Here is a 25,136-nt window from a genome sequence, read left to right as displayed (position 1 = left end):
TCCAGAAGGGAGCGAGCAGCAGTGCGGATTACCGGCTGCACAACAGGTACTTTAATCCCCGTGACACACGCGGCTCCTGTGCATTCCCTTGATCTGGATCACGGAGGCTCTCGCTCGCCGCATATACGTTCCGTTCTTTGTGATCTCACCCGTCTGTGATCCTCCCTCCCTCTCGCCTTCATTCCTGCAGAAGCTGCACTTTAACGACTTGCTGAACTCGGTCTGTTGAGGGAGGACGGTGATGCACTTTGTCGTAAAAAAACTATAAAAACTAAAGAAAGAATGTCGGCCGCTGCTGGCTAATGGCCGCTGACCCCACCGGTCTCACCCGCCTCCTACAGGTATTAGCTGCCTAACGACCTCCGTGCTAACGAGGAGCTCAGTCATCTACCGCCAAGTGAGCTCGCCTTGTATAGGTGACGCTGAGCTCATAATTCAGAAGGAGCAGTGAAGCCGTGAGAGGTGACTGTAGGTTATTATGTAGGATAATTACTCTCTTTTTGTGTCTTCAGATGCAAACCAACACTCCAGTCGGCCTCTTGACATCACTCAATTACTGCGTATTAAACTATTAAGAGCAACAAGTTTTTTTTTTAATAGTTCTTCGGAGCTAATCTCTTCTCCAGCATGGCAGGATTGTTCATGTCCACTGAGACCATCGGGAAGCGTCTGATTGGGGGGTGAAAAGGTTTCTGTGACACCTCATTAACCTCCCAGGCTGGAGCTGCACTGGATTATGGAGTGCATGAATGTAGGTAAACTTTGTTTGATGAGAAAATAAAAATATCAAACGAGAGAGGATACTTTAAAAGATCGTGCAACATTGAATTACATGGAGCGGAAAAATGGCCCAAAAGCAAGATGGCGACATCCAAAAGCAAGATGGCGACGTCAAAAGCAAGATGGCGACGTCAAAAGCAAGATGGCGACATCCAAAAGCAAGATGGCGACGTCCAAAAGCAAGATGGCGACGTCAAAAGCAAGATGGCGATGTCTAAAAGCAAGATGGCGACGTCCAAAAGCAAGATGGCGACGTCCAAAAGCAAGATGGCGACGTCAAAAGCAAGATGGCGATGTCTAAAAGCAAGATGGCGACGTCAAAAGCAAGATGGCGACGTCAAAAGCAAGATGGCGACGTCAAAAGCAAGATTGCAACGTCCAAAAGCAAGATGGCGACAGCCGAAAGCAAGATAGCGATACCATTTATTAATGATAAATGATGTTACGATAAAGTAATATCTGTGCATGGCAGTTAAATGTTTAAATCTTTAGCTGTACGTCTATTTAAGCGCACTGAGTTGGAGTCGTTGCATTTCTTCACATATTTGGCCAGTAAGGATTGATCATATTTGCCGTCTGATTTTCCACCAGAGAACTAAAAAGGACTCGAGAAAAAAATTAAAGGATTTTAGATCTGCTACCTCTCCAACGTTTTCTACAAATACAGTGAAATACATTCAGAGACAGACTGAAATGTGTGTTTGATCAGATCGGCCGTCGGGTTCCTGCGTGACTTTCCAGAAGAAGCGGGAGGACGTCACCGTCCCCGGTGTCTAATTGTAATAGAAGTAATCTTCGTGAAAGGCTGAAGACTTTTCCCCGGTTGTCTCTTGTTGAGTCCATCGCGGCCTATCAGCTCCTGCCGGGAGCTTAGTTCCACCTCTCCTCCGGTAAATCGCCTCCACTTTGTTCCCTCTTGTCTCCCAACGGAGCGGTGACCTTCCCATCGCATTCAGGACCGCCGTCACCGCCGGCGTACCGGAGAGGATTGAAAACCTCGTCTCCTCGAGGAGCAGGTCACGTCCGCCGCCGCCCCTCCGAATCACACCTCCGTCTTCTCACAGAGAACTTAACCTTTCACACCTGCTGTTTACTTCCTCTTAAGTTGTTTACCGGCTCCGTCGGTGGAACGAGTGTTTTTCCACAAGCAGTTTAAGTAGAAAAAGACACCAGCCGAGGATTCTAATGGAGAGCATGGGCGGTTATTTCACCATCAAATGGTCAGAAGTTGTGGAAGCATTGGTGCGTGTGCACGAACCCCAAGAATGATATACATACGTATGCATATTCCATATATACATTTCCTCTATCGTGCAACGTGTCCGTACGCTAGTGGTGCAACGGACAGGTTTAAGTTTTACCGCTGATCGTCATCGGCTGATAATCTGATAGCTGATGAAAAAATTCGCAACCAGGACATCGGCCTTAATACTGACGTTGATAGCGAGTTCACGATCGGCAAACATTCACTTCCTGTTCGGCTCCAGAAACCGTCCTTGGTCATTATTACTCCTTGTGATTTGAGCTCTAACACAGCCGAACTTCTGGATTCTGGAGTTATTATGTTATTCTTTCGTTTAGAGGGTTTAAAACCAACAGTCGTTCTCTCAGTGCTCTCTGACTTCCTGTCTGTGGCTCTGGAGACGTTAATCCATTAAAACAGCTCACAAATCTGAAGACAACATTCTGATTGGGTCCGGGTCATGAAATCAGCGGTTCTGATGGACTCAGCACATTCAGAACCTGCAGGTTTCTGACCCGCGACCTCTTTCCCGCTGACGGCATCGGAGTCCGTTCTTGTGTTCAGCTGCAAAAAGAAAAGCCGTTTTGCAAAGGTTGCAGAACGTTGACGAGAGTTCACAAAGGAAGTGTGCACGGCGACATGTAAACGGTACATTATATTACTTGGATATTTACTCTCATTCGCCATGAAAACACATTACTAGGTATATTGTATTTTTTGCGGATACAGCAACGTGGATCCTAGTCCATGAGGCTCTGATGTGTTTTTAATGGAGGTCTATGGATCACAGGAAGAAGACACATCAGGCGTTGATACACACACAATACTTGTTAGTTGACACTTTCACTGTTTGTTGGCGGTCGTTTCTTTGGATTTGTTGGCAACAATATTGAATATCTCTGGACGTGTCCTGTAATATCAGTGGAGGAAGCCGGTTGTTGAGTTAATTGTGGTTGTGATTGATCAGAACAGTTCAATCCACCTGTTCGTGTCACTGCAGTAACTCTCGGCTGACATCTTTGTTGCCAGCTGGTGAGGAGTCGCGTTGCCGCTCGATGCCGCTTTGTGTTGTTTAATTGCTACTTTCTGCTCTGAGATGAAACAGACACGGCAGAAGGGATGGATCTGTGTGTCTGGGAGGTAATGAAACCTCCGATGCAATCACAAGCAGAAGAAACAAGAAACAAGACGACGTCTGGTCTAAAAGCCCTGATGAATATTTGAGGAACCAAGGCGTCTTTCTTCGGTCCGTTATCTGGATGCTGAGACTTTAACCTTTGGAGTCGACTGGCAGAGAGAACGGCAGCTGTGATGCAGAAGTAAAGTCTCCTCCGCTCAGGCTCTCTCACACAGCTGTGCCTTCCAAGTGTGCGTTCAGATACATTAAAGTCAACTCCTATGTAATCCACGTAATCGTGAACTAAACCGTTAAAGCCACACAGGGCGAGTCCAACAGAAGACTAACTTTCACTCAGGAGACGAGAAAAGAAACGTGGATGTACTCGCAGTTTAACTTGCATACCTCAGTAATTTATTAGTTATTTTAGGCCAAACAAAGATCTTTTCCTATAAGTATTTCATCTTGTATTAAACCTAACTACGTATTAAACATAATTAAGTATTTCACCATTTAATTTCATATTTCCCTGAACTTAAGAAATGTTGTCTTCTAAACCTAAATAAGTTGTTTCCAATGAAGACATTTTGAAAAGAGTAGAAACTGACACACGTTGCAGGACGTTTCTTCAGATATCTGACGAAGAAAGGTTGTTCCGCTGGTGAAGAGCATGAAAAAAAGAAAAGAAAACACGATGTATAAACGTGGCGTGGAGAAGCAAACGAGTTGTACGTTACACGTGCCTCTGTATGCTGCTGGTGTGTGTGTGTGTGTGTGTGTGTGTGTGTGTGTGTATGTGTACGTGAGGTATATAAGTGTGTGTGTGCGTGTGTGTGTGTCTGTTGGCACGACTGTGCAGTGGCAGCGTCCACGCTGGTCGTCTCAGCGATCCGGACCAGATCCACTCGACCGTGACGCATAGAAAAAAACAAAAAACTTGAGGTTTGAGAAGCTTCGCCGGCCACAGTATATATTTTGTATTTATTTTTTACCCAAAAAATGGTAGAAGAATTCGCCGCATCCATCAGAAGTTTTTCCTCCGTCCAAGTTCATCCATTACGAGAGAGACACGCAAAAAAACAAATTATTCTTCGTTGCCTCAAAAGCTTCTAGTAGCTCGTTAATGCAATATGCTTGGGCATCGTCCGTTTCCATGACAACAAATGGAGACCGGCGAGAAGAAACACGGATGGAAGATTGAGAGGTTGTTGTTGTTTTAACAAAAAGGTCTTATTGTTGCGGCGGGGAGTTTGTGCACTTTACCCGACCCTCAAGAGAGAGAGAGAGAGAGAGAGAGAGAGACAAGAGCCGAGAGGTGAAATACCCAGAATCCCTTGTGTTTTCGGGGGGTCACTTCCTGTAGTTGGTCACCTCCATCACCTCTACAAGACACAGCAAAGTTGTTAAACGAGGACAGGGAGTCACATCTTCAGCAGGAGGATGAGCTGGGTTGCGTGCAGCAGAGAGGGAAAAGGTTTTTCTCTCAGTTGGCTTCTTGAAAGAATTATTTAAAACAAATTAAAAACACTTTGAATAAATATATTTATGTATTTCTGCTGCTGTCTGTGCCTCTACTTTACTGAAAAGGGAAGCCAATGCTTACATATCTTGAATAATAATAATACTCTATATGTATACAGCACATTTTATACAGACTATGTAGCTCAAAGTGCTGCACATTTTAAAATATATTTTGACAATGACAAAATAAAAAACCTGCATTCTCTCTCCTGACCACCTGGGGGCGACTCCTCTGGTTGTATAGAAGTCTATATAAGTGACTCTACTTCTCTTGATGTATTCCTTCAGTAAACATTGTAAACATGAGTTTATGTCTCAATCTCTAGTTTCAAGTCTTCTTCAATACAGCATGATGTTCATTTAGTACATTATGGTCATTTAGAGTCAAACAGACCATAAAGACCCAGAACACGCTGGAGAGAGATTTTATATCTGGTCTGGCCTCGGAACGCCTTCAGGGTTCCACCAGGAAGAACTGGGAAACGTTGCTGGGAAGAAGTGAGTCTGGAACACTCTGCTCATCCTGATAAGTGGAAGATAATAACTATCGATGGATCTCCCGAGACCGGAATATAAATGTAAGTGGTCATGTGTGATATGGTTAAGAGACTAAAAAAGTCGACTGAATACAACTTTGTCAACTCTGAAATTATCAATAAAAGTCTGAAGTAATCACGGTTAATCAAAAATTATTCACTTCATAATTTTCCCAAGTAATCTTCATCTCCTCCTCTCCGGCTCTTGATGATAATCATAATCACCATCTCCACATGATGATTTCCATCATCATTTCTCTTTATCCACCACTTTTTTCCTCTTCTCTTTCTTCATTTCCTCTGCTTCCTCTGCCTCATCTCTTTTCCTCGTCTTCGTCACCCCGCCTGCCTTTCCTCACGTTGCTTCGCCACACTTCGGTCCGGGTCTATTTCCGTTGCCTGGCAGAGCTACAAAGTTCTCGTACTGGACCGGAGTTTGGAGAGGGAAAGCTGCCGAGGCGCTAATCTGGTTAGCTGCAGAGGAAGACAAAGGACGAGGGGCCGTCTTCCCCTTCACTCTGACTTACTCCTGCTCTACATACACCAGGCGTCTTCTGCTGCTGTGCATTGTGGGGGTTTCTACTAAAAAGGAAACGGACCCACGCACTGTAATCGTGTGAAAATAGATTCACTTTTTCTTTAGAGGAAACCCTGTTTCCCACGAATTACGTTTCTGAGCTACGGAATGGTTTTGATGAATAAATTGTGCAGGAAATGTAAACACAGTCTGGATTATGTTCACTGGCAACGCTGCTTCTTCTTTCTCAGCCCAAAGAGAGAGTTTGGATGTTTTGAAGGGTTTTACTCCAGAAACAGACGTGAGAACCAGTCAAGTTCTGCCGTGGACGTCTTTTAGACATCTAAAAGAATCAATATCAGTTAGTTTAGAGTATTCCTCCTCTTTACAGACCTTTCTGACAGGGAACTGAAGCCGTTATCTCTGCTCTCTCCAAACACACCAGACTCCATTGACAAAAACAGTAATTGAACCTCTCAGATCTCAGGAGGAGCCGCTCTACTCCATCAGTTTGTGTTTCAGTCGAGTGGTCACATCCGTTGATGGGAAACAAAGTCAAACACTGCAGTTCCTCAAATGACCACTGGAGGCTGTAAAAACAATCAATCAAGACCTCAATGTTAAAATGGCCGACGTTGCAGCAGAAATAAACGTGTTCACGGTCTGGTACAAAGACGGGTTTCGTCTCAATAACTAAAATCAACGTTCATGACGACTGTAAAGGGATCATTTTATATAATTCACTAAATCATAAAGGATTCTGACGGGTCCCTGAAGCAGTTTTTGGTCATCTAATATATAAATATCCTGTGTTTTACCATTTTATCTGATGTTTTGGGGTTAAACTGTTGAACTTCCTGTTAAGGGCAACGTGTTATGTATATGGAGGTGCTGATGCCACATGTCTTTGGAAAGCTCAGATTCTTGTGATTCGATTAACTAACTCCAGTTCGGCGAAATCTCGGTATACCTTTGATCGGCGTTTTAGGCTCATCTTACAGGAATGAGCCTAACTCCTTTATCTTAGCGGGTTTAATCTACTTCAATGCATCATCTTCTATCAGCGTCTCTGTCTGGTGAGAACCTCGCATTCAACGTCACAATCAACCATTTTGGAGAAAAATATACTTCATAGAGGGAACAATTCCTCCGAGATGAAGTGGAGACGAAGTATCAAGTCGCATGAAATGGAAATACTCGAGGGTCGTTGCTCGTATCTTGACTTTCTACTGAAGTACAATGTTTATAAGATCCTCACCTCACTGAATCACCTGCCAGAGGAGTTATGGTAGGATTGTCTTCTTAATGATTTACTTATAAATCATTAAGAAGAATCAGGTTATATCATAACTTTCCCTCTGTAAACAATTGCGATGCTTTTTCCGATCCGACTGGTTTGCAACATCCAAACCGGACGAGTCTCCACTTGACTTCCCAGTAAAGCGTTGGCGAGACATTAAGCCCTTCAAATCCAGTTTATGTAGCAAAACATCATCAGGAACGGCCTTTCTGTGAAGCATCTTCATGGAGAATGACCTTCTTCAAGTGTAACAAGCAAATTACAAGATCCACTGTGAGGAGGCGGAGTCCTCACACCGTGGGACACTAAAAAATATATGTTTTTAGTATTTTCCCCAGTTTTCAGAAGATGTGAGGCGGATGCACTCAGTTCTACTCAAAATAAAGAAGAGGCGGTGATGAGCAGACGAAGACACTCATCACCTCACTTATAAACATGAGCTGAAGAGATGGATTCAAGCAACACCTCATGTGTTTTTACAAACCTGCTACTTTTGTAACGTATTTATGCATTTTAACGTACTGTATGGTACTGCGTTGTATTGTTCTGATCATATCATGCCGCTAGATATGAACAACCGGCTCAGGGACTACCGGGTGAATATCAGCTCTCCACTTTCACATTGGAGGTGGAAACTGAAATGTTGCACTAAATGAATAAATGAAGAAACCAAAGGACCTGGAGAGGGGAGGTGAACCTGACAGATTGAGTTGATCGACCCTCTGCCGCAGTAAGTGGAGGTAGATTTACTCTGGGCCCTGGGGCCGCAATAAAGAACAGTAAACAACGGGGAGGCCGGAGCTCACCAACAACACACACACACACACACACACAGATGTGGTTTACACTGACCTGGACCCCCTTTAGTATGAGAGCCTGAAGAGATCGGTATCGAGGTGCAATAGCTTTCGTTACAGTTTAAATTCGGCACAGTTTCCTGAAGCCTCGGTAGAAACCCGACTGATCGACAGCCGACACCTGAAGCTTCCTCCACTCCGGCCGGTGGAAACCTTCCTGGACCCGGACGACACGGAAGCCGTCACCTCGGGAACGCTTCAGAAAGTCCACGTTCACCAGTGTCAGCAGAACCAGAACCAGAACCAGAACCAGAACTCAGATGACCCAAAACAGACCCTGTATGTTTGTGTTAATCTCACCTTTAACAAAAAAGATATATAATATTGATATAATGGTTTTTATTTGTATTTATTTGTAATTTTTTATTTTTTTTTATTTAGTTATTTAGTAATTTTTAGTTTTTTAAAATATAATATTTTTTGTGTGTGTATTTTATTGTGCTTTCTTATAATAATATAATATATATTTATTATAATATAATAATAATAATAATAATAATAATAATGATAATAATAATAATAATAATAAATAATAAAAAATACAAAAAATATATAATTTGAATTTAAGTTTGAATTTTAATTTACAATTTATTTTTTAATTTATTGTGTATTTTTTTGTGTTTTCTTACTTATTTATGTGTTTTCTACTCCTGTGCAGCACTTTGTGATCTTTGTCTGTGAAAAGAGAGATTATGAATAAACTTCACTTCCTGACTACGCACAGAAAGACAAAATGAGAAAACAGCCGATCCGACGGAACCTAGAAACCAGTGGATCCGGTCTGGGTTCAGATCCCAGACGATGGATTCCTCCGAGCAAAAGACGTTTCCTCCTCTCCATCAGGATGATGAGCGCTTTGTGTTTGTGCAGAAATACATATCTGATCTGTTGTGATTGATGTTGCAATACATTACAGTAACGTTGATAGAAAAACATTTTTCAAATGATTACAGTGTGATTTGTTTGTGAGTCTGTAGAGCGTGACGATGTCATCGCGAATAATTTAACACGACACGATTCACCTTGAGTCCGCACCGCCACTTTGACGCCATTTTGATGAACTGTGTAGATATATATATATATATATATATATATATATATATATATATATATATATATATATATATAATGGTGCCAGCTGTAAAATGAGTGGGTTTTGAGTGTGTGGTGTGTGTGTGTGTGTGTGTGTGTGTGTGTGTGTGTGTGTGTGTGTGTGTGTGTGTGTGTGTGTGTGGTGATGATGATTCGTTCACGTTTACGTGATGACAGTGAACTCACCACTGGAGCAGTCCAGGCCTCCCCAGCCCGGCTCACACTGGCAGGTGTCCGGAGAGACGCAGCGTCCGTGAGAACATTCCTCAGTACACAGCGCTGAGGAGGAAGAGGAGGAAGAGGAGGAAGAGGAGGACACAAAGATTTAGACAACGCTGTTGTTGACAGAATTTATGGAGTAAATGAACATCATGCTGTATTGAAGAAGACTTGAAACTAGAGATTGAGACATAAACTCATGTTTACAATGTTTACTGAGGGAATACATCAAGAGAAGTAGAGTCATTTATATAGACTTCTATACAACCAGAGGAGTCACCCCCTGGTGGTCAGGAGAGAATGCAGCTTTAACACATGAAGCATAGACTTCTATACAACCAGAGGAGTCACCCCCTGGTGGTCAGGAGAGAGAATACAGCTTTAACACATGAAGCATAGACTTCTATACAACCAGAGGAGTCACCCCCTGCTGGTCAGGAGAGAGAATGCAGCTTTAACACATGAAGCATAGACTTATATACAACCAGAGGAGTCGCCCCCTGGTGGTCAGGAGAGAGAATGCAGCTTTAACACATGAAGCATAGACTTATATACAACCAGAGGAGCCACCCCCTGGTGGTCAGGAGAGAGAATGCAGCTTTAACACATGAAGCATAGACTTCTATACAACCAGAGGAGTCGCCCCCTGCTGGTCAGGAGAGAGAATGCAGCTTTAACACATGAAGCATATACTTCACTTTTAAGAACCGGAGGTTGCCGCCGGATTAATATTGTGATTTCTCCAACTCAAAACATATGTTTTGGCCACTAGAATAATGAATAAAAAGCGTTTGTTATCTCGGTGCTGTGGAAATGTTTCCCTTGTTTGCGGCGTGACAGTATAATATATCAATGAGGCCCATGTTAATGAATCAAGAGGAATCCATATGTAATCGCTGTCGACCTGAAGGAATCCGCTCAGATTTGGTCTCCCTGCATATTATCTGCGCTCTAACGGATACGGCGGCGCCGACGTCTTCATTTTCCCTCGGACCGGTGTGATATTTCATCAGCAGGCGGCGAGCCGTCACACTCGTATCTGAAGGTCCCCAAACAAAGCGGCTCTATCGCGGCGTAATGAATGTGGCGTTCCTCGTCTTTATATCTGGAGCGGCGATCGGTCGCCCGCGAGAAGGAGCGAGGAGGAGGAAGAGGAGGGAGGGAGGGAGGAGGGGAAGTGGTATCGAGACCGGAGGAATGCGGAGAAACCAATAAAGACGAATGTCACTCCAACTGACTTCAAACACCAACAAAACACACGCCTAAAAGTTTAATCCAAATAACTTTTAATTATATAAAACTTTACTTTTTCACTGGCAATTATTATTGTTATTGCATCATCTATGTGCATCCAAAGGTCTTTTGTGTGATTTCATAATATTATCCGGGGATTTACTGTTGAACTCTTTTTTTTATTTTTTTTTATGAAAGCTTTTGTGTAAATGTTCAAGGAAAACTCTTGAAAAAAACCATCTCTATTCATATAATTCTTCGTATTGAAAGCCTCTTCAATGGAGGCCTTCTGGTCGTTATATGTAATGTTTTGTGCAACAATATCCATGAGGAGGGACAGAAATATTAACATATGTAAATGCAACATACGTAAATGTTGGCATATACAACTTTTCATCCATGCCGTGTAAAGAAATTTTAATATATTTTTGTATATTTTCATTGTAGCCCTTTACCCTAACCCTATGCTTTGTTTGAGTTGTGTTTAGAGGTTATACATGGGGATTATATATTATTGTAGAATTGATTTGTATGTTTAATTTAATACCTAACATATTTTTTTGTGTGGGATTCATACCATGTTTTTATCTTGATTTGTACTTATTACCTGATATAAAAGGGCCCCCTAAGGCTCAAAGAGGCTGTAATACATCAGCGATATGAGAGAGGTGACAGGAAACAGGTCGGTTCCTTCATCCTTTAGCCACCTTGATGCTAAGCTAAGCTAATTGTCTTTTGGCTCGAGCTTCACCCGAGAGCTTGAATATTGATAAGATAAATCCGCCTTGGACGTTGTTTGTTTTCTGCAAAATGTGCGTTCTCTTTTATCCCTATTTAAAAAGAATATCATTATAAATAGAAGGAGTGATGTTGATATTGTAAAATATACAATGCCTTGCATATATATATATATATATATATATATATATATATATATATATATATTGTATATTGTATATATATACAATAAAAATATTGTGAAAACAACGGCCAAGGAGGCTTTATCTCATAAATATTCAAGCTCTTGGGTGAAGATCGAGCCAAAAGACAATTAGCTTAGCTTAGCATCAGGACTGGAGGCGGTTTAAGGTCCCCTCTCTCATATCGCCGATGTATTAACGTCTATATTCACCTCCTCCAGATCTCACTCATTCACACATTTTAAAGCTTCCTCCCCCAGAAGCTCCTCCCCCCTCTCTCAGAAGCTCCTCCCCCTCGCTGTGTCACCGCTGCTGACTGCAGAGCGGTGAGGTAATTGTTGCCAAGCGAACGGAAGTGTTGAAAGAAGTCAGAGTGGTGTCCAGGGTGTACTCGATGCCCCAGTGCATGCTGGGAAAAAGGCAGTAATTGTTAACAGTTCTAAAGAAGAGAAGAAAAAAATAACGATAAAAAATGGTAATTCAACCCGTCACACTAAAAGCTTATTAATGGAATGAAAAGAAACAGATGATGAACAGCTTTATTATCCTCTGTGCTTCTGCTCCTCCTCCTCCTCCTCCTCCTCCTCCTTCTTCTTCTGCTCCTCCTCCTCCATCTTCTTCTCCTCCTCCTCCTCCTCCTCCTCCTCCTCCTCCTCCTCCTCCTTCTTCTTCTGCTCCTCCTCCTCCTCCTCCTCCTCCTCCTCCTCCTCCTTCTTCTTCTGCTCCTCCTCCTCCTCCTCCTCCTCCTCCTCCTCCTCCTCCTCCTTCTGCTTCTTCTCCTTCTTCCTCTCCTTCTCCTCCTTCTTCCTCTTCTTCTTCTCCTCCTCCTCCTCCTTCTCCTTTTTTTCGTCCCCCTTCTTCTCCTGCTCATTCTCCTCCTTCTTCTTCTCCTCTTCCTCCTCCTCCTCCTCCTTCTTCTTCTCCTCCTCCTCATTCTTCTTCTTCTTCTCCTCTTCCTCCTCCTCCTTCTTCTTCTCCTCCTCCTCATTCTTCTTCTTCTTCTCATCCTCCTCCTCCTCCTTCTTCTTCTCCTCCTCCTCCTCATTCTTCTTCTTCTTCTTCTTCTTCTTCTTCTTCTTCTTCTTCTTCTTCTTCTTCTTCTTCTTCTTCTCCTCCTCATTCCTCTTCTTCTTCTCCTCCTCCTCCTCATTCTTCTTCTTCTTCTTCTTCTTCTCCTTCTTCTTCTTCTTCTTCTTCTTCTTCTTCTTCTTCTCATTCCTCTTCTTCTTCTCCTCCTCCTCCTCATTCTTCTTCTTCTCCTCCTCCTCCTCCTCATTCTTCTTCTCCTCCTCCTCCTCCTCCTCCTCCTCCTCCTCCTCCTCCTCCTTCTTCTTCTTTAAAAAGAGGAGGAGAGGCTGAACTTTATCTCACACCCCTGCAGCTCTTCGGTGAGGATGCCTGGCGTCTGCAGCATGAATACTGCAGCGTGCTTCAGGTGTAGCGGCTGACAGCTCGGAGACTTTAGCTCCTCCATCACAGAGATATGACGCCAGGAACAAATGAACGGCACGCTAATGAAACACACACACACACACACATACACACACACACACACCGCTAATCCTGCAGTTGCACACGCTAGCTTGTGTTTTAAGGCCATTTTTGTAAAAATCAGCACAAAAAACAAAGCGAAGTGCTGAGTTCTGAAAGTTGCAAAGAAGTCGGGCCAGCCGGGTTTTATGGGTGTGGATCCACAGAGGGGTCGTCCCGTCTGGATTTATAGAGGCACCGTGTTAGCATTTAACAGCTTTTCTTTCACGCGGTAGGACAGGAATCCTCGCAGCCACTTTGCACACTTCACACCGAGTAAGAGGATTTATAGGAGAGGAGACAGAGACCGAGAGCTTTGCATTCACTCCTCGTGAACGCCGCAGTATTCCACCGGCTGCCTGTGTGTGTTTTACTGTGATGAGTATTGGTTTGCACTATTTTTCACCAGGGCAGAAAACTTCAGTTCGACAACTCCTGAAAGCGGAAAAACAGCAAATTAGGTTGTTATCTCTTTTGTGTCAAAGTGACTAATTGGTCCAGTGTTGAAGGAGAACCAGTCGGACGGCATTGTGGGAAGAACCCGACAGAGAAGGAGAACCCTTTTCTTTACCTTCGCTTTCTGCTAGTGATCGAGTCCAACCGAGCATCGCTCGAGAGGTGAAACCAGCCTAATGCAGTATATGCTTCATGTGTTGAAGCTGCATTCTCTCTCCTGACCACCAGGGGGTGACTCCTCTGGTTGTATAGAAGTCTATGCTTCATGTGTTGAAGCTGCATTCTCTCTCCTGACCACCAGGGGGCGACTCCTCTGGTTGTATAGAAGTCTATGCTTCATGTGTTGAAGCTGCATTCTCTCTCCTGACCACCAGGGGGTGACTCCTCTGGTTGTATAGAAGTCTATGCTTCATGTGTTAAAGCTGCATTCTCTCTCCTGACCACCAGGGGGTGACTCCTCTGGTTGTATAGAAGTCTATGCTTCATGTGTTGAAGCTGCATTCTCTCTCCTGACCACCAGGGGGTGACTCCTGTGGTTGTATAGAAGTCTATGCTTCATGTGTTGAAGCTGCATTCTCTCTCCTGACCACCAGGGGGCGACTCCTCTGGTTGTATAGAAGTCTATGCTTCATGTGTTAAAGCTGCATTCTCTCTCCTGACCACCAGGGGGCGACTCCTCTGTTTGTATAGAAGTATAATCAGCTGAATTTTAACGTGTGGATCAGGCTGTGAGATTTTATAGCGAGACTTCTCTTTCACATTCACATTTTGTGATTATCCGTTCGCGGTGGAGGCTCCAGATAAAAACAACTCGTTTTCTTCTAGAACCCAAAGTAACAAGTGGCGGGTAATTGATGTACAAAAGTTTGGGCACAAAGTATTCCTTGAAGTAATGCCAACTTTGTGACACATTGCATGTTTTGTTCTGACAGTGATTGTCAGATAGTTAAATCATATTTAGAAGAGGTCAAACTAGCCAATATTTCACAAGTCAAAAGAACAGAAATGAAACAGAAAAAAAAACATATTTTTGAGCAGTAGAACTATATTTTTTCATTTTTCATTTCCTGTTAATCACTTTGCAGCCCCTCATATTGATCATTTGACCCCATTAGGTGGGTGTTGAGACCCACTGTTCTAGATTATTGTCATTTTTTTAATGAATGGTTCCACTTTAAATAGAAAAGCAATCAAGACAGCTTGAACTTCACAACGAGCAGAAAGACATCAGGATTAATACTTTCTTTGAGTGCACTTCTTTGTGCTATGCAGCAAAAAAAAAGTAAACGCCTGCAAATACCGGTTTTAATAAGAGCCTCAGACGCACGCTCTTGTAATCCTCAAGGAGAGCTGATGCATCATTAAACGGGGCCCTAATCCGCTCATCCCGTACTGTACAAGGAGGATCACATCAGCAACGGGTACAAAAAGATGAATAGATATCTAATTAAATAATCGCTGCCTAATTCCAGCTATTGTCTCGCCGAAGCCGTCGTCTTTAATCTGCTGATCTGCTGCTGCAGGAAGAACGAGAGTGGAGGTTTGAGCGGAGAGCATTCGACTTCTTCCTCCAGCTCACATCTCTGAGGGAAACTGTCGACGCGGCTGATCGGAACCAACCAATACATTGCTGTTCTGTGTCTCTCTGAGGTTGTTCTGTGTCTCTTTGAGGTCATTTTGAGTCTTTTTGTGGTCGTTTTGTGTCTCTTTGTGGGCATGTTGTGTCTCTACACGGACATTCTGAGTCTCTTTGAGGTTGTTTTGTGTCTTATTGTGGTCATTTTGAGTCTCTTTGAGGTCATTTTGTGTCTCTTTGAAGTTGTTTTGTGTGCCTTTGAGGTCATTTTGTGTCTCTTTGAGCTCGTTTTGAGTCTCTTTGAGGTCGTTTTGTGTCTTATTGTGGTCATTTTGAGTCTCTTTGAGGTCATTTTGTGTCTCTTTGAAGTTGTTTTGTGTGCCTTTGAGGTCATTTTGTGTCTCTTTGAGCTCGTTTTGTGTCTCTTTGAGGTCATTTTGAGTCTCTTTGAAGTCGTTTTGTGTGCCTTTAAGGCCATTTTGTGTCTCTTTGCGGTTGTTTCGTGTCTTTGTAGGTTTCTGGTGTCTCTTTTTTGGTCATTTGTGTCTCTTTGTAATTATTTTGGGTCTCTTTGTAGTCATTTTTAGTCTCTTCCTGGTTGTGTTTCTGTGTTAATTATTTGCATCTATTTGTAGTTGTGTTGCATCTCTTTGGGGTAATTTTATGTCTCTTTAAGGTCGTCTTGTGTGTTCCTGTAGTCATTTTGTGTGTCTCTTTGAGCTCGTTGTGTGTCTTTTGGTAGTTTTGTAGTTGTAGTTGACCAGGGTGGCTGCTGGCACTCTGGACCCAAAAATATGATGTCTCCTCTTGTACTCTTGTTCCTCTTGCACATAACACAATGTTCTATTTAAACACACATTTATTTATTTATTCGCACAAAATCATTCGACTCTTTTTTAGTAAGAGACTAATTTGCTGAGGTTATTGGGATAAGAACCGATAACACTCTCTATCTCCTTTTCTTCAGGATTAACGCTGATAAATCTATTTGGAAATCACTTTTTTCTTTTTTTAAAAAGGAGCTCCCTTTTTCTGTTAGTTGTTTGCAACGTGTGAACTGGAACTGCTCGTAATAGATAGAAAGCAACACTTTTATAATATGTTGTATATATATATATATATACATTATATTTTATTCATTATAATAATGTGTGTAATGTAATTCTGAACTGGACCACCATCACTCAGGTTTTATTAAGCCTAAAGGCCTTTACACACCGGGGGAGAGTTTTAGTGTGGATTAATTCACACGTCAATGTATTCTTTAATTACTACTTGATTTTTCAGAAGGTTGATTTTTTTAGCTTGCATGAAACAACAACACGGAGGCTCCACAGTCTGAACCAAAACCTCAACTTTTACTCTTTTAAACCTTGACAAAGGCAGCTTGCCTTTCAAAATAAAAGCCTTTGACATATAACATGTTATAGGTGAGTTAAAATGCATTTATTTTGAAACACTTGACTGTTTGTGTCGGTCATTATATATATATATATATATATCATAAATATATATATATATATATATATATATATATATATATATATATATATATATATATATATATATATATATTTATGATATATATATATATATATATGTATATTTATATATATATATATTTATGATATATATATATATATATATATATATATATATATATATATATATATATATATATATATATATATATATATATTATAATATTTCACCAACTTTTACAGTCTATTATTTACCTTTATTGTCCAGCTTTATTGGCCGTTATTTCTATTTCTGTGCACTCGGTTAATAAAGGTCACCAATTGATTGATTTACATTATGTTATTTTGAATGCATACGAGGATATTTTGAAATAATACTGTGTATGTTATTTTGCATTCCGGATGTAAAAAGAAAAACAAATTAGAGAGAGAAACGGCATTAGCTGAAATTATGGGATTACAGAATGATCGTTTTTTGTGTTGTTGTTGGGATGTGATCAGAAATAACTCCAGCAGCAATTTATATCAGATTTGTTGAGGTTTCGCTGGGTCACGGAGAGGGGGACGGGGTTAAAGGTTCAAGCCGGTTGATGGGCGACGAGGTCACGGACGCAAACAAGCACCCAGGAACGAACAAGAAGAAGAAGACAGAACGAGTCGGACTGAGAATGAAAAAAAAGGGGAAAACTGACGAAAAATGTCTTCAGGCAAGAGATGAAAAATAACAAAGGGTCTCCTCCGCCTGCAAGACGGGGAACATGCATTCCATTCAGGCCGCTCACCTCAATATTTAAAACATGTCCGACACCCTGCACATGATTACATGTTTGCGTAAGATGTGGAAAACAGGAAATGGGAAAAACAACAACAGAGCGTGCTTGAAAACCAGCCAGGAAACGCAGAAAGAGGAAAGCCATCTAATCAAATTACCCGCCTCCTTCTGTTGGGGAGGGAACCCTTTCAATTAGCTGCGTCTGTGTATATATCACACAACAAAGGACCTGTCTCAGCCCGTTAACGTCGGCCAACCGGCCAGGCGTCTACGAATTAGCTCCTGGCGTTTCAAACTACTCGGCTAACGGGAGCGGGAGGTCGAGTGTGTGTGTGTGTGTGTGCGGTGGAGCGAGCTACACAATGGAGGCCAGGGTTATTTGTCCACCCGGAGGGGGAATCTAATAAAGTTGTTTACAAGCAGACGTTGAATAAAGACCCACAATGCTCTGCTCTTTACCTCCTCGACCCCTCGGGAAACGCATTCACCTCCTTTCTCCCCCAGAAGAAGAAGAGGCCGCCCATACACTGAACCATCTAGGGCGGATAATTGATTCTCTTTGCCGGCAAAGAGATAATGACCGAGCGGGCGAGGAGATATTTCCTCTCCTTCGCTCACAAAACATCTTTTATTTTTTTCTTGACGGGTTTGAATGATGATTTTTTTTCTTTCTCCGCTTTTATCCGCGCATGCTTTTGCTCGCCGGTTGACGGACAAATACAGATGAATGTTGTTATTTTATTTTCTCCTCCAAAGAGCATAAGAATCCTGTTTCCACTGCCGACGCGACTTCAACCGCTGCCATGTGAGAAGTCTCGCCCCGGGCAACTTAATGATGAGTCTGAGCGTCACACTAAACACACTACACACTAAACACACTACACACTAAACACACTACAAACTAGTTTCACCCGTCTTCTCAACACACACAGTGCAGCTTTTTTTTCATTTCACCGTGAGACGTTTACCTGTGAAAATAACCAATTTTAGTCAGATTGAAATATTGTACCAGCATCGATCAGCTTTCACCACAGGGGCGTTTGAGGAGCTTTGAGGCCTCGTCCAGGCAAGGAATCGTTAGTATTTCACCGCGTACTAATATTCTGATCGATACTCCACCGGTTCAGCTCCTTGTCAATACTCTGATCGGTCATTTTTGGAGTTTTGTGGGTCCCTGTAGAACTTGTTGGGAAGAGGCTGACCGATGGAAAGGCATCAATGGATCCATGAGGTTGTCTAGTTTCACAGGATACCATTTTCTTCACCAGATTTAAGACCAATGTCCATATACAGCCTCTTCAAGACGACAAACAAACATTTTAACTGATGAATCCCTTTATTCAAATTGAGGATTTTGGATTTGTGTTTGTTCAAAAACCTCAAGGAAGCTTTGTTGGTGAAAAAATGACATCCGCTAAAGCAGTCTGATTGATACTCCATCGGTTCGGCTCCTCGTCGATACTCTGATCGGTCATTTTTAGAGTTTTGTGAGAAAGAAAAGACAGTTAGACTTCCTCTTTGTAAACACATATTTAAAAGTTCCTAAATCTTTAAACTCCGTTCTCAGCTCAACAATGATCTCAGTGATGATCTCTCATTGATCTCATCTTGTGATCAGAGAAAACATCAGTTCAATAAAATCATATATGTCACGAAAGTCATTTCTGGGCATTAATTCACAAAACAAACTCTCCAATAAATAGTTTTTTAAGCATTATTATTGAACATTTAAACATTGTTTCAGGGAACAACTAAAGTACGTTAACGAGTCCCAGCAGCGTATTTAAAGAAAAGCAGAAACAACGGCAGACAAAACTCCATAAATCAACAGTTTTAAAAGCGAGAGGAGAGTTTTTGAGCCGCGTCAGATGCGGAGAGATAAACACATCTGTGGACCAGCAGCTGGTTTCCAGTTAAATAAAGAGCCCGAGTTCGAGTGTCGCATCGGCTCAAACTGAACATCTGCCGTCTCATCTGCTCCGTCTGATTGTCTGACGTCTGATGCGAGAGACGACTTGTGTCTTCAAAAACAGCTTCAAAACTAAAGTGAACCGTAAAAGAGAGATATTGGTGTTTTTATCTCGCTGACCAGCTTCTGCAATGACAGATCATCGTTGGAAAGATTTATGAGTCCGATGTGACAAAATCTCACAAAGATAAACGGCATCTTTCACTTAAAAATAAAGGTTCAATCGACATATCTGCAGAATGAAGCTCAGATGTTCCGGCGTTAAGAGATATCTAAACTCCTTATTAGAACAAGACGTGAATGCATCTTTCCCCCCCATGTCTGTCTCTCTTTTTCCTTTTGCTTACGTTGATTTCAAAGCTCTCGTGTGTGTAAAACCTTCAGCAGCAACGGAGCCGGATTGATCTACCTCTGACAGCTCCGGCAGCAGATATATAGATAACTTGCCTTGGCGGCACAGCGAAGAGATAACGACTGAGATTGAATCGCTGTTCCGCAAGACGCACGGCACATTTTAACAAGCCTGGAAACTTATGAATAAAAGTTTTAAAATAACAATGCAGATGACAGTGAAATGATTGTTTGCCGCGGAGACGTTGTGTATTCTGGAGTCCAAAGGAAACAACCACGCCGGCTGTGTTCATGGCCCTTTGATCAAAGACAATGTGAGTTTACAGCACAACCTTCACACGCGTATAAGAAGAGAACCGTGTGGCGGATCCTCATGAATAAAAGCCGGTCCGAATGTGAACAGAGTCATTTATCGAGTCTTTATGTGGTTGTTATGTCAGACGCCTTCAGCTCAGATCTGTTACTCAATGAAAAGCTCGGCGCCTTCCAGCAGCAGAGACTTTAACAAGACGATTATGTGAAACAAAGTGGTCGTAAGATACATTTGTTCTACGCTGGTGATTAAATTTGGATTATTACTTTTCTTTCTGGGCAGAGATGAGTGATGTCAGTTCTTTGGGTTTCCACGTATTAAAGCATGGCGGTGCAGAGGGCTCTCTTGTGATTGGCTTGCGGGAGTGCATTATTTTCCTGTAACATCCATTATAACCGGACACCTCTGACACAGGTGTTTGTTTTGTTTGGGAAAAACCGCACCAATCAATATTTTTCTATAAGCAATGGATCAAATGTCTGCATGTGGGTTGGAAGCTTCATTCATAATCCTGACATTCAAATTCAAAATCAATATTTTAATGCTGCACAGCTTTTTTTATTTTTTTTATTTCACTGGTTGTGTTTAAAGCCGGTACTTCTTCACAGTTGCAGATAAAGAACAGCCTTCGTTAATATCATTAATATTACACATTGTGGCTGCGATTGTTTCAGACTCATGTGATACGAACATTTCCAAAAGCAAGTGCAAAAGTCTAGATGTATTGACAACATTTTAATGTAGTCATTTAAAAAATAAACCAAGAATCCTGCTTCAGTCCGTATTTGTTGGCGGTTTCAAAAACGAGTTATATTTATTACAGGAAGTTGATTTAGACCTTGTTTTGGTCTCTTTTGGGGGTCTTAGGTGTCTAGCAGGTAAATGACTCATAGAAGTGACATCCTTCATAGCTGGAGATGAACCTGAGATGCAGCTCGGTCAAGTTGTTGCAGCATTTTTTGGGTTGATACCATGTGTTGTATAGATTTGGTGCTAAACTATTTTTTACCACTCAAGAATTGCTAACGACAATCAAAAATCCCCTCGAAGTACGAAGTCAAGGCACCAAGACCTCATGCGAGGATTTATTACCTAAAACTATTAACATTTGGGAATTTCTGCAAGAACTGCATTTTTCGAGCTCTTCTGTTCCGTAAAAGGCTTAGAAACCTTCTTGTTGTCAATATAAACATAGGAAAGATATTTATATACTAAATGCCCCTGATCTCTAGTTTGTGGTTGTAAAGTTTCATCTGGCTTTCCTAGAAGTCTTATAAACAGTGACGCCAAGATAAATAAAATGATCTCACTTCGTGAAACGGCTACTATGAGTACTGACATCATCACACATGAAAACAATGGAGCTCATTGGATCCATAAGCTTTCCCGTCACAACCAATCCGTGCAGTTCAAGACCGATTCAGGAGCCCAGTATGCAGAGGAATGATCCAGACCACCTCCAGTGGGAGACTTGGGGGTCCACTTAGAACCCATTGGTCCGCCTCCTCCCAACAAGCTAGAAGGACATCAATGGATTCATGAGGTTGTCTAGTTTCATAGGATACCAGTTTCTTCACCAGCTTTAAGAATAATGTCCATCTACAGACTCTTCAAGACAACAATCCATTTAAACTGATGAATCCCTTCATTCAAATTGAGGATTTTGGATTTCCGTTCGTTCAAAAACCTCAAAAGAAGCTTCGTTGGTGAAAAAAATGACATCCGCTAAAGTATGTAAAGAATGTGAACGGAGGAGCTCGTAGTGAGAATCAGTTTCCCTCATCTCCACAAGGACTTTGATCACAACTCCTTTTCCCCATCAACCTCATTTCAGGAGAGAAAGCTCGGATGAACCCGCTGAGCTGGAGACGGCAAACAGCCGACACATTCAGAGACGAGCCGGTGAAGAAAACACAGCGTTTACCAAACCAAATGTACGAAAAAAAGGAGCAAATATTGATTGTCTTTAGCTTGTTTCTTCACCCCTTAAATGACCACAACAAAATGTAAAAGTAAGAACAAATGCAGCTTTAGTACTTTAAATGTCGTAGTGATAGCAGCGCTTCTGAAGGTTTAACAGGAGCTTCAGAGACGCCTTTCAGAGCTGTCCTCCTTTAAACTGCAGTGGACGTTTCTCTACTCTTGTTTCAGTGCGTTGGAGAGCAGATAATTAGTGAATTCTCTCTGTATGTCTGTGATGAAACCAGATGTTTATATCCAATTAAGGAAAGCACCCTGTTGTACTCATTGTATCTGTTTCATGTTGTCAAGCAATGCAAGAAGCAGCAATTCTAAAGAGCAATTCAATGATCTCTAGCATAAAAAAAAGAAACAAGTGTAGAATTGAACTTGATTCCACGGAGGCAGCATAAACACGACAATTATACACATCATCATCTTATTGTCTGGTTTATATTCATAAATAATTATGTTTCGCTCAAAAAGGAGAATAAAGGGGAATCAATGCAACTTACGAACGCAAAGGTTTCCACTTTCAAAGAAGCCGGGGCAGCACTGAGAGCGCCTCCTGTACATCGTCCTCACGCCTCTTCTGTACGCCGTCTTGTAGCTGATCCTGAACACACACACACACACACACACACACACACACACACACACACACACACAGTTGATGTATCTGTGACTTTTTTCCTTTAGGCTTTCTTCCCATTAAAATACCACAACTGCATTAATCTAAAACGTTAGCGTTGTGGTGCTGCATTTTAAAAACAAACTAAAACTTTGTGCACATCACGACACGAAACGAGCGACCCTCAATAGTGCAACATGTACAATATTTGTTTTACTAATCATCAACAGACTTTGAAACGGTTGCAGAGTTGACGTTATGTCAAAAACGTCTCTTTTTTGTGTTGCAGAGATTTCTCCTGGATTTAGCACGCTAGCCAGTTAGCCGTGGCCCGTCCTGTCTTGTAATACCACTTGTGACCATGAGGGGTTGATATTGAGCCACTGTAGCGTCGAAGAAGTGGCGCTGCCCCGATGGCTGGTCAGTCACATCGAAGGTATAGTTTGTTTATCAGATTTAATACGAAGACGAAGGAACCAGAAAACGACCCTTTTGGACCTTTAGTCAGCTCAGAGTCAGCCGGTGCAACCCTCAGAACCGACGGTCTGATACTAGGGGTTAGACCCGAGCGCTCCACCGGCCCGCTGTCCCTCCCGGCGTTGAGGGGTTTTCACTGGCTGAATTTGAGTTGCGCAAACTTTACGTTTACGTCCATTTTACGTTTACGTAAACTGTACGAGAAGATTATAAGCAAACGCTGTGAGTTTAACCGGCTCTCAGAGTTTCAGCAGTTGCTCTTGTTAGTTTCATAGCTTTAAGTTTCATGAGATCGTACGTGGCCGTCTATTTGTTTGGACCAGGTTGGCCAGATGGCACCTTTTAAGTGTTTTCAGGAGTTTCTCCCACTCATTCAAGGACGCTGGGTGTTGTCTGACATTTCGGTTTAAGATCAATGACTCAGCTCTTAGCAGCAGGAGCTAAACTGGCGGCTATAAAGCTTAATGTGGTCATTAAAGCCGAGACGTCGGCGGTCGCTCATCAAAACGGCCGCGTCGGACGGAGCTGAACTGCCGGCATTGGGTAGTCGACTCTCGTGACTGACGGCCGCCGAGCTCTGGCAGCAGAAGTTTGACGGACCGGAAATGTCTCCGAGATGAAGAAGGAGAGGAAAAGATCCAACGTAAACCGCATGAAACTCCTTCTTATTGTTTTGGGGTTTGCACCCACACGGTCGGAGGCACCAGAAACCAGTCTGTCCCAGTTCAGAGCTGGGAAGAGGAACTCTTGAAGCTATCTTACTCTGTGGTCCGGTATCTTTCTTCACTTTTAGTCACATCTCAGTCTTATGAATTAAAACACGGGTATGCTGGCGCCGTCTGGATGACACTGATGACCTCTGACCATTCCTAATAACTCACACTGGTGAGTAATGAATGGAGCGACGGTCTTCAAATGGCGTCTCTGCATTATAAAAACAGACACAAACCCATTTGAATTCATAGTTTTTGATTGAGGTGTTTATTTAACAAAATTCATAATGCTGAACTGTGTTTATTAGATTTACATTAAGAGAATGAATGGAATATCTACGTTTAAAACTGTTTAGAAAGAGCCTTGCATCATTGTGAGAGGTCTAAAGGTCCTTGATTAGTCAATTAAACAGATACATTTTCTGCTAAGTCATTTATCAAAGATGCTGAATTCCAAAAGAATAGATTGTGGACCTCGAGCAACCGCTATCTGCCCGTCTCGAGGTCCGATCCACTAAAGAAATCCCATTATACTGCGTCCGGTTGCTGTTATCCATGTGGAAAAGTACAAAATGTGGCTTTGTTGACAGAACAATGGAGAGAGCGAGAAGAAAAGTCAAACGTTGAGGCGTAGAGCTGCAGAGGCATCCCTCAAAACTTCAGGAGGGCGGAGAGTAAAAAACCCTGTTTGGGATTTAACGTCCCGGTCGGTCCGTATAAGTATAACTCGAAAGACCGTCAGCGCTGCTCTTTGTGAATTGGACGGTTTCTTTCAACGGGAACATTTTGCATAGAAAAAGTAAACAATTTGGCACCAAATGTCTGCTGCATGCTAACCTGGGTTTTATTGCTGGAGGCAAAAAGCTCCGCAATCATCCGGTGAATTAGCTTCTCTGTTCGTATCGCATTCAATTGAATACGTTTGAGTTTTGGAGCGTTTCTCGAGCGATTTGAAGGCATCACCTTGGACATTTGATGGATTCATTGTGTGGTTGGTAGTGTGAGGACAGTGTCTGGAGGTCCGTACCTGTGCCGGGTGCACTTGAACCAGTTGAGGATGTCGGTGCAGCGGGTGTAGTAGACCTGGTCAAAGGGATGAGCGTAGGACTCCTGCACGGTCACTGCATAGCTGCACGGGTAGAGAACACAAGCACATGCGAACAGAGAACTCATGAACGGGTAGAGAACACAAGCACATGCGAACAGAGAACTCATGAACGGGTAGAGAACACGTGAACAGAGAACTCATGATGTGTCCATTCATTAATTAACCCACAGACAATGACATTAAAGGATCTTTTCAATCCATCCTGGAGGCTTCTGGTGAGATCTGAACACTCGCTGTCGCAATATTTCTGAAAGTCAAACCTCCCAGATGTCAATAGCGTCTCCTTTTAAAGCAGATCATCGGGATGCGAGCTATTGATCGGCGGACGGGGAGCCGGGACTCGGCGCGTCCTTGTGGAGCGACACTATCGTTCTGAAAAATAGGTTTTTAAAAAGGTCATCGATTCTCTCGGAGCTTCTTTTTAAAAGCTTTATTTTAATTGTTCCTAAAAGCCGGAAACCTTCG

The 25,136-nt window shown here is 42.3% G+C and overlaps 1 protein-coding gene across 1 annotated transcript in view; it reads right to left on the bottom strand.

The window, feature by feature from the left end:
* Window positions 1-25,136, bottom strand: part of LOC306747432 (uncharacterized protein) — a gene marked incomplete at its 3' end in the record, with an annotated part of 73,909 nt that overhangs the window by 48,290 nt on the left and 483 nt on the right. Inside the window, exons 2-4 of the mRNA XM_079230493.1 lie at window positions 24,591-24,692; window positions 22,258-22,358; window positions 9,150-9,242 (exon numbers count right to left, since the gene is read on the bottom strand). Of these exons, the coding sequence (XP_079086619.1) occupies window positions 9,150-9,242; window positions 22,258-22,318 (154 nt within the window). The 5' untranslated portion in view covers window positions 22,319-22,358; window positions 24,591-24,692. The remainder of the gene's footprint in view (window positions 1-9,149; window positions 9,243-22,257; window positions 22,359-24,590; window positions 24,693-25,136) is intronic.

Source organism: Taurulus bubalis (assembly GCF_910589615.1).
Source record: "Taurulus bubalis genome assembly, chromosome: 15".
Taxonomy (NCBI): Eukaryota; Metazoa; Chordata; class Actinopteri; order Perciformes; family Cottidae; genus Taurulus; species Taurulus bubalis.
This window is presented reverse-complemented; position numbering and strand designations above follow the sequence as displayed.